Source organism: Chroicocephalus ridibundus, chromosome 21, assembly GCF_963924245.1.
Source record: "Chroicocephalus ridibundus chromosome 21, bChrRid1.1, whole genome shotgun sequence".
Classification (NCBI taxonomy): Eukaryota; Metazoa; Chordata; class Aves; order Charadriiformes; family Laridae; genus Chroicocephalus; species Chroicocephalus ridibundus.
In genome coordinates this window covers 1,520,276-1,538,454 of record NC_086304.1, presented here as the reverse complement: position 1 = coordinate 1,538,454, position 18,179 = coordinate 1,520,276, and the positions used below count along the sequence as shown (strand labels likewise).

The 18,179-nt window shown below is 57.5% G+C and overlaps 2 protein-coding genes across 2 annotated transcripts in view; both read right to left on the bottom strand.

Moving 5' to 3' along the window:
- Positions 1–1,224: 1,224 nt before the first annotated feature.
- Positions 1,225–5,577, bottom strand: PAQR6 (progestin and adipoQ receptor family member 6). The gene is made up of 8 exons (XM_063357440.1): positions 4,745–5,577; positions 3,700–3,808; positions 3,342–3,469; positions 2,583–2,788; positions 2,358–2,484; positions 2,048–2,144; positions 1,796–1,940; positions 1,225–1,631 (listed from the first exon to the last, which is right to left on the bottom strand). The coding sequence occupies exons 2-8, from the start codon at positions 3,748–3,750 to the stop codon at positions 1,360–1,362; spliced, it is 1,026 nt and encodes a 341-aa protein (XP_063213510.1). The 5' UTR covers positions 3,751–3,808; positions 4,745–5,577; the 3' UTR covers positions 1,225–1,359.
- Positions 5,578–6,223: 646 nt separating this feature from the next.
- SMG5 (SMG5 nonsense mediated mRNA decay factor) overlaps positions 6,224–18,179 on the bottom strand; it is a 32,876-nt gene continuing 20,920 nt past the window's right edge. Inside the window, exons 13-22 of the mRNA XM_063357048.1 lie at positions 17,594–17,763; positions 17,241–17,316; positions 16,308–16,483; positions 15,041–15,199; positions 14,762–14,821; positions 13,780–13,939; positions 13,297–13,387; positions 12,582–12,656; positions 12,103–12,241; positions 6,224–11,717 (exon numbers count right to left, since the gene is read on the bottom strand). Of these exons, the coding sequence (XP_063213118.1) occupies positions 11,634–11,717; positions 12,103–12,241; positions 12,582–12,656; positions 13,297–13,387; positions 13,780–13,939; positions 14,762–14,821; positions 15,041–15,199; positions 16,308–16,483; positions 17,241–17,316; positions 17,594–17,763 (1,190 nt within the window). The 3' untranslated portion in view covers positions 6,224–11,633. The remainder of the gene's footprint in view (positions 11,718–12,102; positions 12,242–12,581; positions 12,657–13,296; positions 13,388–13,779; positions 13,940–14,761; positions 14,822–15,040; positions 15,200–16,307; positions 16,484–17,240; positions 17,317–17,593; positions 17,764–18,179) is intronic.

Sequence of the window (18,179 nt, the reverse complement as noted above, 5' to 3'; positions counted from 1 at the left end):
AAGCGCGGGGTCATTAGGGGGCAGCGGGGTTGCCCCGTGGGGCCCAGAGCCCTTCCCAGCGGCAGGGTTTCCTCGGCAAACCACCGGTTCATTGAGGCTGGGGTGGGGCGGGGGGGGGAGCGAGGGGAGATCGGGACCCACGTCCCGTGCGTGGTGCTCTGCCTGGCCACGGCCATGGTGTCCTGTCCCATCCCGTCCCTTCCCACACACACACCCCCCCGTGGTGCTGGGGGCTGCCGGGCTCTGCCTCTCCTACCCCCGCTCCCCTCAACCAAACCACTTGCCCCGTTGCTGCTGGGTCCCCACGCCGGGCCACAGCTCCCCTGCCCCAAATCCTCCTCCTGCGCAGCCACCGCTCCTGGCGTCCCACAGCACAGGACCCCCTGACCCCATGCTGGGGCCACTGGGGCCAACTCTGTGCCAGGCCCTGACCCCAGCTGCCACCTCTGCCGGTCCCCTGCACCCTCAGCTCCAGCCTGAAGCCCCCCCGCTCTGCTGCCAGCCCCAGTCCCTGCGGCCCTCGGCCGTCCCCAGGCACCCACTGCCGACACTGCGCAATGGCTGGGCTGCGGCAGGGCCATGCACGCCGTGTCACAGCCACGCACGCTGCAGCGGGGCCGTGCACGCCGTGTTGGAGCTGTGCACGCTGTGTCACGGCCACGCACGCTGCAGCGGGGCCATGCACACCGTGTTGGAGCTGTGCACGCTGTGTCACGGCCACGCACGCTGCAGCGGGGCCATGCACACCGTGTTGGAGCTGTGCACACCGTGTCATGGCCATGCACGCTGCAGCGGGGCCATGCACACCGTGTTGGAGCTGTGCACGCCGTGTCACAGCCACGCACGCTGCAGCGGGGCCATGCACGCCGTGTTGGAGCTGTGCACACCGTGTCATGGCCATGCACGCTGCAGCGGGGCCGTGCACGCCATGTCAGAGCCCTGCACATCTCACACACACACACTCTCTCTCTCTCTCACCGACAGACAGACAGACAGACAGACGGGGTGCCCAGGGTTACTGCACTGAACCTGCTGGGAAACGGGACGCTGTGGTGGCCTGGGGATCCCGTGCCCTGGGGGTGAGGCCACCGCACGGGGCTCCTACATGGGTTAGGTGCAAGCTAAGTGCGCTACGGTGCCCTTCCCGCAGTGATGAGTACGATTAGCTGCGTTTAAAAGGTGGGGAAACTGAGGCACGGGGCTGCAGAGGGACCAGGGCAGGAGGGGGACTCACACGCCTCACCTTGTGACACCCCACAGCAGGACCCAGGTGTGTGAGCCCCTCTTCTCCCCACACTTGCGTGGGGGGAGAGCTCTGAGGGTGCGCAGCCCCTGCAGCCCGGCCCCTCGCCCGCAGTGTCACGGGTCCCTCCAGCGCCCGGCCTCGCTGGGGACGCTCGGGGGGCTGCCGGAGCTGCTGGGCGCCCGGGGCAAGGCGGCGGTGAAGGCGCCGATGATGGCAGCGTTGCCCAAAAACGCCAGTCCGGCGGTGCCAAAGGTGCCGGGGAGCCCCGGGACGGGCAGGTGGCCCCGCAGCCAGGCCCGGCGCGAGCGCGCGTCGCAGAGGATGGCCTCCAGCTGGAAGTGGGTGCCCAGCACGGCGCAGATGTGGAAGAGCTGGTGGCTGTGGCCTGCCCGGGGGAGGGAGAAGCCAACGTCACCCCTGGGTGCTGGGACTCCCTGCGCAGCTCCTGCTGCTTTGCGGGGCTGGGGACCGGAGCTGCGGCACTGGGGGGCACTGGGGGGCACTGGGGGGCACCGGGAGGCACCGGGAGGGTGGGGAATGGCTGCTCACCGATGTAGTCGAAGCGGCCGGGCGCCAGGCGCTCAGGAAGGTGGGAGGCGAAGAGGAAGCCGGTGAGCAGCGCGAAGAGGAGGTGGTAGCAGTACCCGGCCACGGCATCGCTCCAGGGGTGGTTACTCCAGAAGAAGAAGAGGAGCTGTGGGGAGGAGGGGAGGGGGGGTGAAAAAGGGGGAGGGGGACAAACACCTGGGACCCCCGTGGTGGTGGCACCCGGCCCCTGACCCCCCCCCGCTCCCGGCTCACCCGGCAGAAGAGCGGGATGTTGTCGTAGAGGAAGGGGTAGACGAAAGCCGCCGTCCGCAGCACCTTGCTCAGCCGGGGACGCTCCAGCTCCGGGAAGCTGTGAAGGGGGACCGGGGCCGGGGGGGCAACACACGCACAGATCCCTGTCGGCCCCCACAGCCAGGACCCTGCAAGCACCTTGGCTTTGGGCCTGAGCAGGGACATCCCCCCCCCGCCAGCCCCAAGACACCCCCAGAGCTGAGAAGGACAAAATCCTCCAGCCCCAGTTTCCACCCGGCTGCGGCGCTGGAGCTTCGACCCCGAAACGTACCGGGAGTAGCAGGAGAGGCCGGTGCAGACAAAGGAGTTCAAAGCGGCCGCGGGGACAAAGTAACGGTGCCAAACGCCGCTGACCCAGTGGTCCGGCATCGCGTAGGCACCGTAGGCAAAAGCACAGCCTGCGAGAGAAATGCAGCGTGATGGGGCCACTGGCTCCCCGGCCCCGGCCCCAGCCCCGGCCCCGGCCCCGTGCCGGACCCTCTCGGCAGCGGCTCACCCAGGCTGTAGAGGCTGAGGGCTCCGTAGTCGCAGAAGTAGCAGATGTGGCGGGCGCGCGCCGACATGGAGCTGAAGGTGTGGGCGCAGCTGGAGGCGAAGGGGTAGAGGCAGACGAGCAGCAGGTAGATGAGCAGCGGCCAGTGGTAGGGGTCCCACCACAGCTCCAGGGAGGAGGAGAGCACCAGGAAGCGCCACACGAAATACCTGCGGGCACAGGAGACGCTGGGGTGAGCTCCGTCCCTGTCCCTGTCCCCATCTCCAGCCTGTCTTTGTCCCCATCCCCATCTCCATCCTCATCCCCGTGCTTGTCCCCATCTCCACACCTCTGTCCCCATTCCCGTCTCCATCCTCCCACCATTGCCATCCTTCCGTCATTGCCATCCCCGTCCCTGTCCCCATTCCCGTCTCCACCCTTCCGTCATTGCCATCCTTCCGTCATTGCCATCCCTGTCCCTGTCCCCATTCCCGTCTCCATCCTTCCGTCATTGCCATCCTTACCCGTCCCTGTCCCCATTCCCATCTCCATCCTTCCACCATTGCCATCCCCGTCCCTGTCCCCATTCCCGTCTCCACCCTTCCGTCATTGCCATCCTTCCGTCATTGCCATCCCTGTCCCTGTCCCCATTCCCATCTCCATCCTTCCACCATTGCCATCCCCGTCCCTGTCCCCATCCCCATCCCCATCCCTGTCTCTATCCTGTGTCCCCATCACCATTCCAATTCACATCCTGGTCTCTGTCCCCGTCCCCGTCCCCACCAGGCCGGCAGGAAGTGTGTCCAGATGTTGACTGTCTCGTTAGTCATCTGGAAGGAGCTGAGGACGCAGTCAAGGGCTGAGCTCTTGGGGTGCCGGTACCCTGACATGATCCCGTCCTCCCAGAAGGTCTGTGGGGACAGCGGGGCCGGTCAGGGGACGCAGCGGGGGGAGCGGGGCAGCCCCCGAGAGCTGCTCTGGCCTCGCGGTGGGTGGGGAAACTGAGGCAGGATGGGCTGGGAGCATCTCAGCAGCCGGAGCAAGGTTGGCCGGGGACCCCGGGTGATTTTCCATCTTGGAGGAGGGAAGTGGGGGGAGAAACGGGGGGGACGGAGCCCCGCCAGCACCCAGCCACACGTACCCGAGGCACCTGGTGGACCCGGAAGATCTGCGGCAGCTTTATCGTCAGCATGGCGGGGCCGGGGCGCCGGGGGCTGGAGGTGTCAGGGCACTGGGCCACAGCCCATGTCCTGCGGAGACGGGACGGAGCCCAGTGGGCGACTGGGACGGGGCTGCAGGAGCCAGAACAGCCACCCCCCCCACCCCCCTCCCGCCCCCCAGTGTTACGCAGGGTCCGGGATGAAGCGGGACACCAAACTCGGCGGGTGGGGAAACTGAGGCACGGCATGGGGAAAGCAGCCCGACAGCACCGGGGGTGGGGGGGGTCCTGAGTGTCCCCACTCACCACCCCCCAGCCCAAAACTCACCCAGTGGTTTATAAGTGGGGGGGGGTGGGGGCAGAAAAGAAGAAAAAAAAAAAAAGAAAACCAACAAAACAACCCGCAAGCGTCCGGAGACCCCTCCCACCACCCTGCGCGGAGCCGGCGAGGAGCACGGGTGGGACGTGGGGGACGCCGTGCTGGCAGCCCCCTCCTCCAGCCGCCCCGGGGAGCCCCCTCCTCGCCCCCATGGGCCGGGGGGGTCCCGTCCCCTGCAGGGCCGCTCGCTGCCCCTCTGCCCGGCCCCCTGCAGCGCTGGGAAATGGCCGAGGGTCCCCCCCCCGGCCCCGGCAGCTCCTGCTCGTTGGCGAAGGGGCAGCCGCGGCCTCTGCGGGGGCTCAAAGGGAGCTTTGTACCGGCCACGCCGCCTGCTTTGGCTGAAACCCGCCCCCCCCCCCCCCAAATCCCCCCAAATGCCAGACCCCTCACTGCGCACGGGGGGGTTTTGCCCCGCCGTGTGCTGCCAGAGGGGCACGTGCACCTCCATGGGTGGCGGGGGGACTGGCAAGTGGCTCCGGGCATCGGACTTTAAATGCCAAGGAGCCCCTCAGCTGGGAGAGCCGGACCCAGATCCGCAGCAAACCCCCCCCCTCGGGTGACACGGCAGGGGTCCCACGAAGAGACCTGGGAAGAGGGAGAAGAGGCGGAAAAAGCGAAAACAAGTTTGGGAAAACATCCCCGACTGACCTGCCGGCGTCCCGCTGGCACGAGGAGGGCTGGAGGCGGCTCGGGCTCAGTCCATGGCGGCGAATGCCAGCGGAGGCGTCCACCCGGGGCTGGATGCAGGCGCCGGTCAGGAGGTGGAGGGTTGAGCTGTGAGCGGGATCGGTGCTTTCACAGCCCCCATTTTTGGGGATTTCTTTACCCCTGGAGGGCTCGTGTTCCCGGCTTGGCCGCGGGAGCCGGGCACAGCTCGGTGGGACGAGCAGGTCGCATCCACGGCACTCGGCGGGCAGAGCCGCGCACGGGGCTCTGGTCCTGCCTTTCTCCGGCCGGCGTTGGCAGGAGGCCGGCGGGAGGGTCTGGGGTCTCGGGACCTGCCGGATCTTGGCAGGGATGCAGCCCCCGGAGCTGAAAAGCCCCTCCAAAATAACCTGGATGAAGCACAGCAAAGCCCGGGTTCGGGGCAGGGAGATGGGGGAGAAGCGGGAAGCGGAGGCGCAGAGAGGGAGGGGAAAGGCCGGTGAGCGGGGCTGGAGACAGGGATGCTCCCGGGGTTTTCCAAGGATTCGTCACCCCAATGAGCAGGACCAGGAGTCCCAACTCTCGATCAGTGTTATAACGCTTTTATCCTGCTTCAATTCCAGACCCACAGCCATGGGGCGACCCCGGCAGCAACATGCGGCCGCCGCCGACTGGGAACGGCGGCCCGGAGTTCGGTGACGGGGCAGGTGGCGCATCCACAGCCGCCGGCGAGGCCGTGAACGCCGGGGCAGCGTCTTGGCACAGCCCTCCCGAGCTGGAAGAGGCGTTTCCAGCCCCTTCGGAAGGGACAGAGCCGGCGGTGACGGGTCCCTTTTGTGCCACCGCAGGCAGCGGCGTTGGGACGCAGGGCACGTCTCGCCCCGCGGGAAGAAGTCGCCCCCGGCTTCTTCTCCCACTGCGGCCTGAAAGACGGAGTCGCCTTTTCGCAACACCCCCCCTCCCCCCCAAAAACCTTCCCAGTGCTGGCAGCCGCCAAAGAACTGGAGGAGAGCAAATTCTACCGGCGCCCGGCTCAGCGCTTCCCACCAGCAGGGCAAATAAAGGAGCTTTGGTGTGGGAATACAGGGAATGGAAGAGTTTCCTCCCCCCACCCCTGCCATAAACCACCGCCCTCCAGCTTCCCCAGTCAGAGCGCCCGACTTCGCGGGCTGCCCAGCTCTGCCCCCGACACCCAGCCTCTTAAAGGCGCCTCGAATCGCCATTTAAAAGTCACGCATATTTAAAAACGTCTACTTTCCAACCCCCCGGTTTAAAACCGAGCTGAGAAGCCGCCCCATGAACCACCGCCGTTATTTTTGCTGTTCACGACGGCTGCCGGCGTTAGGATGCCCCCGAGGGCAGTAACGGGGGAGGTTTAGGATGGATATTAGGAAAAAATTCTTCAGCAAAAGGGTTGCCAAGCGTTGGACCAGGCTGCCCAGGGCAGCGGTGGAGTCGCCATCCCTGGAGGGGTTTAAAAGCCGGGACCGTGGCGCCGAGGGATGTGGGTCAGCGGGGGTTTGGGCAGGGTTGGGTCGATGGTTGGACTCGCCCATCCCAACGGCCCCTTCCAGCCGTAACTATCCTGTGATTCCAGGCAGAGTCCTGGCAAAAGGACAAACTCACCCTGACCCCCGAAGGGCAGCAGGCAAAGGAACGAAGGAAAACACTCTTCCGGCTACAGGGATAAGGAAGGGACCCACCTACATTTGATCCCAGCAACTCAACAGCAAACCAAGGTTACGCCTTCCTTCACCCAAGTCAAATAACAAAGGCGTTGGGAACGGCAAAGCTGCTTTTTTTTTTTTTTTTTCTTTTTTTTCTGAAAAGCAAAACGTTTGGTCAGCAAAGCGCAGGTTTGAGGGCGGATTCACACATCAAAAAACGTACCCGTCCCTGGGGCTGCCCAGGAGACAGACGGGGCCGGGCTGGGAATCACCACAGAACGAGAGCTACAAACATCTTGTATTTTATTAAGCCAGTCAATGTGTTTGGATCCCAGACAAGACACATGCCGTGAGAGCCCCCGCGCTCCCCCTCGTCCCTGCTGGGCTCCACCAGCCATCCCCTCGCTCCCCCAGCAAGAGCGATCCGCGCGCGCGTCCCCGGGCTGGGCGGCTTTTGTGCAAAAGGAGGAGGGAGGGAGGGAGAGGTGACCGTCCCTCGCCCCGGACCAAGCCACGGTGCTCTCCCCGCCAGCAGACGGAGATGGGACCCGCGATACGGGGACCCCGGGCCAACCCTCCGGCCTTTCCCCATTCTCGCAGCCACCCTGTCGTCCCCACCCCGTGTTCTGCCCCAGCCAGACCGGCTAGCTCTGCTAGACATCAAGAAGCAGGGGGGGTGGGGGGGGAGGGGGAAGAAACAAACAGAAAAAAAACAACAAAAAAATCAAATCTAAGTTGCAAAGCGCAAATCCAAGGCATTGCAGGCAGCATCCAGCCCGGCAAGGATGGGAGCAGAAGGAAGCGCCTGCTTGGCACAGCCCGTGAAACCGCTGAGCAGAAGCCCAAGGAGCACCAGGGACCGCGTCCACCCCGGCACGGGATGGGGACAGCCCCTGTGCCACCCCCTCCCGGGAAACCCAGCGAGCCTCAACCACCACAAACCCGCGCTCTCCCAGCCTGGGGTCACCCCACAGGGCTCAACATGGTGGTAACGAAGAGGGAAAAAAAAAAAAAAAAAAATCAAAACCAAGAAACACACAAAAACACGTCAAAAACACTGCTTTCGGCCCACAAGATTGTTTTTCTTTTCGCTCTCCTTCCCCAGCACTGTGGGCGATAACGGGACGAGCTCGGAGCGGGTGGCAGCAAGCTTTGAGCCGGGACAGCAATAGCACCGTCCGGGCGAGCGGCGGAGCAGAGCTGGCCGTCACCCGGCTCGCGCCTGGCGGGAGCGCGGCAGGGCGGTTTGGGGCTCGCTCTCGGGCTGGGATGGAAACGCGTCGGGGAGCTCGCGGGACACCCCAGCCCCGCGCGGAGCAGAAAGCCAGGAGACGCAGAGCCTCCCCCCCGACCTTCACCTTTTCTTTAGCCCTGGAGAACCGCTCAGCATCGGCCGCCAGCACAACCCGCCAGGGAGCCCGGGCTCCTGCTTTTGGCGTCTGGGTTGGGATTTGGAAGGGACGCACCAAATCGCGTCTGGGGCAAACTGGGCCTGGGGCGTAACGGGTGGGTATCAATTTATAGCCAGGGAGGAGACTCCCACTCACGGCAAGTGCTGGGATTGGGGCTAAGAAGTGTCTTCTTTCACCCCAACCTTAAAGACGTCAAGTTGCTCCTCCATTGGAAGGCAACACTTGCCGGAGGACGCAGCTTGCCATCTTCCCTGAGGCCGCTTTGCAGCTACGCTGTTCCGGAGCTTTGAAGTCTCCCGCTCTTTCAGCTCGGCCTATCTCTGACCGGGGACGTGCACCCAAAACAGAAACCAAATTATCAGGTCCTCAACCCTAGTGGCAGGTTCTGGAGAGACGCAGGGTGGCACGGGGAGCTTCTTTCAGGTGCCTTTTTTTTTTTTGTAAAAGGTCACTGTCCCTCCCCCCTCAGCCCAGAGGTACGATGTCCCGAATGATGCCACTGGGCAGTTAAGCGTCGCTGGTGAAGGGCCAGGGCCTTCTCCTCCTCTCCAGGTGTGCAAAGCTCCAGGGCAACCCTAAAACAACGCCTCGGGAGAGCAGGGCAGTTACTGAGGGACGAGGACAGTAAGGCAAAGCTTTGCTGCCTTTTAGGACGAAGCCCTCCCAGGGCGCCGTGTGGCCCCTAGGTGGGCTCACCGCAGCTCAGCAACATCTCCTTACGGAAATGTCAAGTTTATTTACTTTTGTTCTTAAACTGCCTTCTGCATCCAGCCCAAACAAGCCCTGGGGCTGACTCGGGACGCGGAGAGACCGGGTTAGCCCAGGTTCTGCCCCCGACTGTGAGCCCTTGCTGCCAGTGACAGCACCCGCTGCCCTGAGCCCACGGCACTGGGCTCCCGGCTCTCACCCCGCACCACGGAGCTACGGGAACCGAGCGCGCCGTGATGGGAGCGCCGGGCGGTGCCTTTGGGTTGCTGCTTTATTTGCATCGCTCTTTCCTCCCCCTCGAGATCCAGCTGTGGCCAAGGGAACACCTGGCCCGGAGCAAAGCTGAGGGACGCCTCCAGCTCCTCGCTGGTTTGATGGCAGCCAAGCGCCGCTCTCCGCTCTATAAACCCCGCGCGCAGGCTCTGCGCCATGCAGCCACAAGGGAATGACAATAAACCTCTCAGGACTGCAAAGGCAGCCCGGCTGCAGCTCGAGCAGCCCTCCAGAAGACGGTTGCAGACTGCAGACCCTGCCGACATGCTTTGCAGCGAGGAGGCAGATGGTTTTCTTAAGCAGCCGGGGGGGAAAGCACAGTCCACCAGCCACCCGTCCCCCTGCGCCAGGCTTCCAGCGAACGGGGAGCGTATTTCACCGTAGCTCAGCAGCACTCCCCGAGCCAAGGGAGGGGCAGGCGGGGAGGTGACTCTGCCATCCACATCGCTCTGCCTCATACACTGAAGGACATGTCCCACAAGGCGACTCTCTTTTCTTTTTCCACCCCATCAAACAAAAATAATGAGCTAGACAAACAAATGGCTTCAAAGAAAAACCCCGGTAGCGCTGGAGGAAAGAGTGACTGACGAGCTTCACAGCCCACCTTAGATCTCTAAGAACACCCAAGATGAGCCAGAGTCTTTGACCTGCTGTTCTGCTTGTGTTGTTTCCTTGGCTTAGCCTAGAAAAGCACCGCGAGTTTCAGGAGAAGCTGCAAAAGGAAGGACCTGTTGGGAAAGCCTGCCCCTCCCCCCCCTCCCACCGGCCCTTCAGCCCCCACGGAATGGAGCTGGAACTTCCCGCTCGGCATTTCTCTCTGCTGTGCTACGAGGCCGCATGCTGCAAAGGAAGTGAAACTGGAATACCGATGAATCCTCTGGGACTTGTGCTGGTTGGGTTTTGTTGGGTTTGTTTGGTTTTTTTTTTTAAGTTTTTACCTGAAAACAAATCCTGCCACTCCAGTACAATGCATCATGCTAGGAAGTCCGCACAGATTGGAGTATGTTGCTTGTCTTTCCATATCATGCCCCTTTTGTAGCAGCTTCTGGCTGGCCCATGTGAAAAAAAAAAAAAAAACACACAAATGTAGAAGACTAGTGGTTTTTACTTGCATAGCTGCTGTTAGTTCATGTGGATGGAGACATCTGTTTCTTGAGTACATTGACGCAGATGAACTACAAAGAGGCCGTTCAGCCTATTTCCCTCCGCTCTGCTGTCCCGGGAGCAACCCGTTTCTTCATTTCCAAGCATCAGGGTGTGACAGGAGGACGTCAGACACGGGTTGCTTGAGATGCCGTCAGGATGGAGGTCTGAAAGGTCCCTCGCAGGTCACACGGCGAATTAGCTCTTCCAGCATCCGTCCAGGTAACATCATCCCTTCTTTTTGGGATGCTAAAAGCGCTGAACGGTTTGTGAGCTCAGTCCTGGGCGGCGGCGGTCACCGCGCTGCCTCTGCCTGCCCTGGAGGGCCGTGAGGACGGGGGATACAAACACTCAAGTTCTGCCACCCTCTCTAGCACGGCATAGCAGCAGTGGTGCGTCCGAACAACCAGCAGAAGAGATAATGGCTTTGAGATCCTCCTTCCTCCTCCACACCTCATTGCAAGATTTAGAGAGCAAAAAGAATAAAGGGAAAAAAGAAAATAAAAAGGAAAAAAAAGAAAAAAAAAAAAAAAAGAAGAGGCATTGGGTCCTTCGGAGATGTCTGCTCCGTCACAGCACTCCAGCCAAGTGGTTGAGCCTTATCGGTGTTTCAATCCCACACAGTTCTTCTCTCTCTTCCAGCATCTCTGCCGGGCTCCACTCCTTTTCTCCAAGGTCTAACGCTGGAAGCAAGGAAGCGGGAGGGACGGGGGAAGGAGGAGCAGAGCCCTTTTCACCTCCCTCTAGCAGCCCGGCCAGTCGCGTTGCTCATGAAGTGTGCAGCTTGTAAGCAGAGCAAGGGTGTGCGCTTCAGACTGCTCTCTCCTTGCAGGCCACCATCCCTTTGCGCTAAGCCTGCTCCGTGGGGGACAGGGAAAGGAAATAAATATGCTTGCTCAAAGAAAAAAAAAAAAAAATTATATTAAGAGCTTTCCCCCCCTTTTAAATAGCATAATTGTTTCCTTTTCTCTCTGACATTGGAAGAGTATCCAGAACCCCAGAGGAACTCCACTTTTTCTTTTTTTTTTTAATATTATTTATATATATAAAAACTAAGAATTAAAAGGAAAAAAAAAAACAACCTTGAAAAATAATTAATTCAAAGGAGGAGGGAGGGGAAAAAAAAAAAAAGAAAAAAAAAGAATATCTGCTTTCCTGTCACCAGATTGCCAAACAAGGGCTAAACACTCTTTGGATCTTCTTTCCCAAGCTTAGGAGGGCTCCATTTCTGCTGCGCTGGTTTGGTTTCACTAAAGTCAAGTCCACGCTTTAGAAGCCGCCTGCCCATTTCAGATGGCGGAGCAAGCTCTGGGCGGGGGGGAGTGAGGGGGAACGAATGACTGCCCGTCTCTCGCCCATCTCTGCCGACTGGGAGAAGGGCAGAGCTCTGCCTCGGCCATGCCGAGGTGCCTCTCTCTTCTCAGAGCAGTTGGCGCCGTCGGAGATGTACAGCCGTCTGGTCGGGATACAGGTGGAGGGTGTCTGTGTGCGTGCCCAAATTGGAAAATTTTTTTTTTGTGGTTTTTTTTTTGTTTTGGTTTTTTTTTTTTTGGTAGGTATTTTTGTTATTGTTGCTGCTGCTGCTTCTTCGTGTCTAAGTGTCGCCTGGATTTTTGTTTCCTTCGTTCAGACGCTGCACGTTCCGAGAGGGGGAGAGAAAGGTACACCAACCCGATGCCTTTCTGATCATCAGCCCATCTCTTTCCACTGCTTGTAGAACTCCAGAACATTTTTTATTTCTACGCTGGCATTGGCGGCTGCCTGGATGGCAGACTGCAAACAAACAGAGACAAAACAGGGTATTTTTTTCTTGTCCTGTCAAGAGGACTGCCCTTTACAACTTGGAGATTCTCAGGCAGTTTGTCATGGCTAAAAGACCCAATTCTCCTTCATGCCAAAGCTGCTCTGGCAGGAGAGACCTGCACAGACGTGCAAATTACTTCTCCCACCTCCCCCAGGACACTTTGCACCACAAAAGCATGACAAATCAAGGGGCCTTTCAAGGAAATAGGAACCACTTCTTCTAAACTAAATTTGGGAAATCCAGGACAGTTATTACCCAGGGCAGAAAACATTAAAAAAAAAAAAAAGAAAGAAAGAGTTCTCTTGCCAATCAACCTGATTTTGATCTTGCTAGGAAGCAGAAAGAGCTGCTGACCTGCATGGGCGCCGAGAACGTGCTTGGGTCCTCCAGCTGAAAGCCCGTGATGATGGTGACCATTCCTGTGGTGTCGTCTTCTCCGCTTCCCTGGGACACTGTCAGTTGTTTGCAGCTGTCCAGTATTTTATAGAGATTCCTGCCACACCGATGCAAGAAAAGAGAAACAGAAGGGAAAAATCAGAGGGAAAACCACTTGTTTGTGCAAACAGTTTCATATATGCTCAGGAGGACACGCGGAAGGCAGGACTGTTTCTCTGTTGCCTCTTGAGGGCTTTTCTGAGACCCTTCTTCGCACCAAGTGTTCGGTGCTATGCGAGACGAATGCTCTAACACACTCTCTAGGGAATTTTAAAATTACTCACACTGAACACCAAATCAAGCAAGCTGCATGACGGGTCCCCGTGCTAACACCCCTCCCCAAAGCCACCTGCCTGCTGGGAGTCAGGCTCAGACATCTCCAGATGCTGTCATCTTACCAGGCATCTAAATCTTGTCTCTTCAATTTATGCCTCTCAAAGCTCTTCCCAACGTCTTTCTGGCAACGGATGTACCTAAGGAAAGATGAGAGTCACTGAGCTCACACGGAGACCATCCCACAGGCTGAAGTCAATGCTCTACAGCAGGTCTGCCAGGTGCTGCAGGACCCTTTTGCAACGCTGCCTTTTATCAATCAAAGTAACACCCAAAGGCATCCCCCGTGAAATCCCTCGGATCGCCTCCCATCTCCCCACCATCACTGGGCACAGCTCACAATATCACACGTGTTTCAACGCCCACCAGCCCCGACACAGGCCCTGAAGATGCAGTTTGCCTTCACAGAAGCAGAGCTCCTTGCCCTCCTACGGCTAACCCAGGCAACAACGCAGTACAGCTCTTCCAGCACGCCCAGCGCATCAGCACAAGGTACTGCTCAGTTTCATACACCGATAGAGACACAACTCCCTCCACTTCTCAAAAGCACCGACATTTCACGGCCGAGCAGCAGCTACAAGCGCATGTGGAGAACCAGCTGCCAAATCTGTTACTTCGGCACCTTCCCTCTTGCCAAGCGCATTCCCGAGGCCTGGCTTCCCCTTGGCCCACTCCTCACTCTGCTCCAAGGGATGCACAGCCCACTCCCCCCAGCGACATCACCTTCCACCCCAAAATAACAGCCATTCCAAAAGCAAGGACAAATCACACCACTCTCACCTGTTTCCCTTTTTAAATTCTGCCTCCAGATAGCGGATGCTGTCCCGAGCACCTGCGTTCTCCTTTTTCAGGAAGTCTAAGCCATCAATCACTAACAGGAAAAAAAAAAAAAAAAAAAAAGGAAAAAAAAAAAGAGAGAAGGAAAAACATCTGGGTTACAGCTATACTTCTGCAAACTAATCCAGATGTGCCAAGAATTCCTCATCGAACTGAACCGTCTGTGATGCACGGCAGCAGTGGCTGCCACAGGAGGCAGCGGGTGAACAGGGCTGTTTGTCGATACACTGCGTTAGATTCCAAAGCACGGGCCGCACAAAACAGACCCCAAAAGTGCCACGTGGAAATGGTTTTTCAGCTGCTTCAGCCAAAGTAAAGGACAACAGCAGCAGGCAAGAAAGCCACCACCTTGGCCCACAGGGCTTGCCCTCTAGCGAGGGGATGAGGGGAAGGCAGGCTCAGTGATTTGAGGTGGAGTCTCCATACCTGTTCGAGGGATGATGATTATGAACCTCCCGCTGGTGGCTAGCTGCTTGACGACAGCCAGGTGCTGGCAGAGGGCCTGGGTGTCCGGGACAAGATAAGGAGACATGGCTGACTGCGCTTTGGGCTGCTGGAGACTTCCCTCCAGCTGAGAAACCTCCAGCTGAAAAAACACACAAGCGGAGACACTTGTTTCACATTTATGCTGAAAGAAACCATCAAACAAGGCAGGACTCACCCTGCAAAGCTCCATCGAGCCCTGGCAACCTCCCAGCACATGGAGCAGAGGGCTGGATGCAACTAGGAAGTCAGAGGGAGGTGACTGTCCCACTCTACACTGCACTGGTGCGGCCCTGCCTCGGGCACTGTGGGCTGGTTTGGGCACCTCAATACAAGACGACCCCCAAACTATTAAGAGGGTGTCCAGAGGAGGGTGACCAAGATGGTGAAAGGTCTCAAGGGGAAGATTTATGAGGAGCAGCTGAGGTCACTTGGCTTGTTCAGCTTGGAGAAGAGAAGGCTGAGGGGTGCCCTCATGGCAGCCCGCACCTTCCTCAAGGCGGGCAGCAGCGGGGAGGCGCTGATCTCTCTCTGGTGAGCAGCGACAGGGCACGAGGACATGGAATGAAGTTGCATCAGGGGAAGTTCAGATTGGCCATTAGGAAAAGGTTCTTCACTGACAAGGCGGTCGGTGACTGGAACACGCTCCCCAGGGAAGCGGTCACGGCACCAAGCCTGGCAGAGTTCAAGGAGTGTCTGGACAACACTCGTAGGCACAGGGTTCAGTTTTAGGTAGCCCCGTGACGAGCAGGGAGATGGACTCCGTGATCCTTATGGATCCCTTCCAACTCGAGATGTTCTGTCTTTGCAGAACAGACACTGCCTCTGTGCAGAATGAGAGCAGAGAGCTGCCCCTTCCCTTCCCAGTTTCAGATATTTCTGCCACCACCCTGCCAGTTTTCAGGCTGGAACCAGCATCTCCTACCTGCAGTCGAAGCTGAGCCATATCTCTCATCAGCCTGTTCCGACGCGCTTCCTCTGCAGCCTAGTTACAGAAACAAACTTCCATATCAGTTAGCAGGAAACACACAAGCTGACATTACCCCATGCTTCCAGAAACAGGGTGAAAAGAGGGCACATGAGTAGCTTTAAGGAGCAAAACTTTTGTCTCGCAACAAAGAACTGTGATTATAGTTACAATCTAACGGTAATCTACAGGAAATTATGCCAAGTACAGAGAATTAGCCCGCCTCTGCCAACTCACCATGTGAAACTGGGCTTGCGCCTGGTGCAGCAAGTTGTCTTGCTCCGACTGTGCTATGCTGATGAAGATCCCAAGCTCCGAGTTGAACTGCAGGATGCTGCCTTGCAAGTGGGTAATGAAGTGGCCGAAGCTCCGAATGCAGCAAATCCGAACAATAGACTGCAAAGAAGCAGACAGGCAATCACCAGCCACGTCTCCCCACGGGGGCTGTAGCCAGCTCTGACCCTGCAGCTCGCGCTTTCGGAAAAAGCTATTAAAAAAAAATCCAAAGGAAACATTTCTGATGGAAACGTGCTTCTGAAGACAGAAACCACAGGAGAGGGCTGCAGGAAAGCCTACAGTTGGCCAGAAACCAGAGAAGTGCTTGCAGTCTGGGCTTCCCCGAGTCCAGAAAACATCAGCAAGTTCTCCCCCACAAATCTCTGCTCAAGCCCTCAGTGCTGGGAAAAGCAATCAAATAATACAACAACCTAGATCTGATTTTGGGGCAGGCATTACTCTTGGCTGGGCTACTGAGCAAAGGCAGCAAAAGGTGAGCTGACGGGGGATTGCTGCACTTTGCTCCGGCTGCCCCGGCAGCACGAGATGCCATGCAAGACCTCAGCTGGCTGGACTGCGATTTCGCAAACACGCGTCCCACGTCACGCAGCAGAGCGGTGCCCTCAAATCAAGGCAGAAGATGTTAATGTATCATTCCCCACTCCAAAGGGAGCAGACTGGTCTAGCAAGGCAAGACCGGAGAAGAACAGTTGCATTTTTCTGCACACCTCCACTACCCAGAAACGATCACCTTGGCCCTTTGTGCTGGGGAAAAGAGACAGAAGTGCTCTGCGAGAGCACAGAGTGCCACACCAAGTGAGATTTCACTGACTCTTGCACTTACTAGAGAAGGATCGCAGGAAGTATCCTGCGGCTCCAACCAAATTCCCTTAATTCCCCCAATCCCTGCAGCTCCTCCCCAAATTCCCTCTTCTGCCCAGACAGGGAGGTCAGGAGACTTCATCCAGCACAGCTGTCAACGTGTGACTCTGCTTCCTTTCACAACGACTCTGACAGGGAAAGGAAGGCAAGGCAATTTTTTGAGCACTGATTTTTGGATAGACAGGTGATTGCAGCAACCACCAGTAACTCAGACTCAGAAGTTTGAATCAGTTTGAGGTCTTTTTTGGCAAGAAAGAACTAGATCTTCATACGCGCAGCGAAAAGGCTGCACCTCCACAAAGTAAAACGCAGCTCGTGCCGAGATTCAGGGTTTACCCTGACTCACCTCCTCAACTGCTGAGAAAATGGGCCGGTCTTGCTCAAAGTTAAACCTCTTGTGTGCATTTTTCAGAGGGGGAAGATTTCGCAGGGCCACGTCTTCTGGGAGCAGCAAGTTGGCTTTCAGGTCTGGGAGCTCAGCACCACTCAGAATGTCCTTGACTTCATTACACAGGGCCAGCCCTGGAGAGGATGGAGGGGAAGCACAGCAATATATGGCGGCTTAAAAAAAAAAAAACTGATGTGGGGACAAAGAGGAAAACTGCTTTAAGGCACAAAATCTGTAATGATCAAGGGCAGAGGTTTTAAATTACACGTGTACTGTGAGCATGTGTTGAAGGAGGAACAAAAAGGCCACCCACGACATAAAGAGTAACCACCCCAAACAACCTGCTGAGACACACCACTTCAGAAAAACTGTAGTTTGGAGGGTTAGCTTTCCCATTCCTTCCAACAGACAAGCAATTCGGTTTAAACTATGCTTCTCAAGAACCACGGGGATCTTTAGGCTGAGCTACACGGCACATCACGAGCATCTGGAGCTTCAGAACTAGTTTCCACGATTGCCACGTGTCGTGGTTTGGGCTGGACTGGCCACTGAGATGAACGACAGATGCTCTCCCCGTCCTCAGAATCGTACTCTTACTTACGGTCTTGACAGTTAATTCCAACCACATTGGCCACGCAAGGACGTCACGCAAGTGTTTTGGTATATTGTCAACCATATATAATGGATTAATAGAGCTAAAGTCTATGGCACAGTATTTAACCGGAATAGCGTTTAAATGCGAAAACAACACATGCATGATGTCGCTTCCCGTTGTGCCTATAAGCAAACTGCCGCCGGCAAATCTCTCACCCCGGGATCTACCACACACCATGGAAATCCCTGATGACTAGGCTTGCTGAAACATTACATTGCCACTTCCTTCTCCAGTACCTGATTCCTGCAGGTCTGCAGCAGAAGGCAGAAGGTTCAGGAGCACAGACAGCCTGTTCCACAGGCTCTGAGAGCTCTGCAGGAACAGAACACAAAAGGCCACAGAAAACGTCAAGACAGATGTATGCAATAACCAGGCCGCTTGGGCTTTCCAGCATCTTTCACAGACCTCAGAATGCTTTATGAAGAGTAAACTTCACTACAGGTCAAGACTACCTTAATTCAGCTGGCGGGGTATTTAACATCACCTTCTGTCCAGGACTGGGACAGTGGCTTCGATATGCCCCGAGCATCCCAGCCCGGAGGAACAGAACGGACGCAGTCTTGGACTGAACTCAAAGCAGAGCTCCCACCTGAGCACACATGATGATGAGGTCCGTGTTTGTCCTCAGCCAGTCCAGAAACACCTTGACAGTGAGAAGCAGCCCTTCATTGGTCACGATCTCTAGCTTCTCCTGAAGGGATCGCTCATTCCTGCAGGATTTGTTACTTGAAATGCTTTCCTCAGAGTCAGACACGTCATCTGGAAGATGAAGGGAAAAGCAGGATGGCAGGCATTAAACCCCTTGAGAAGCCAAGCCCTGCTGGTACGAGAACAGCGCTGGGTTGGCAAGAGTTGAGTTGAACTTCTTGGTGCCTCCACACACCCTCACAAAACCAGTTCTCTGTCCCCTGGGCTGCTGATAAGAGCGTATCACTGTTTCGTTTTCTTCACTGGGAGAACATTGCTAAAATTTCCCTTGTGAAAGTCTGACAAACACCTTAACCCCTGCAGCAGCCCCTGAGACGCTCACTAACAGAGCAGGGAGAAGCAGCGCGTGCCGGCACTCATTTCCTGCAGAGAACAGAGCCAGCGATCGCTGTTGAGGTCAACACGCACCAAACTTCGGGCTATGCAAGAGAAGAAAACAGCAGGGCTATTGTACAAGCCAGGGCCCA

What these genes read in the sequence shown, in the direction of transcription:
- PAQR6 (XM_063357440.1), bottom strand. Translation starts at nt 3,750, where the DNA reads ATGCTGACGATAAAGCTGCCGCAGATCTTCCGGGTCCACCAGGTGCCT. An exon ending in CCTCAGCCTCTACAGCCTGG is followed by an intron (nt 2,485 to 2,582) that starts GTGAGCCGCTGC and finishes TTTCTCTCGCAG; the next exon opens with GCTGTGCTTTTGCCTACGGT. An exon ending in GGCCTCTCCTGCTACTCCCG is followed by an intron (nt 2,145 to 2,357) that starts GTACGTTTCGGG and finishes CCCCCTTCACAG; the next exon opens with CTTCCCGGAGCTGGAGCGTC.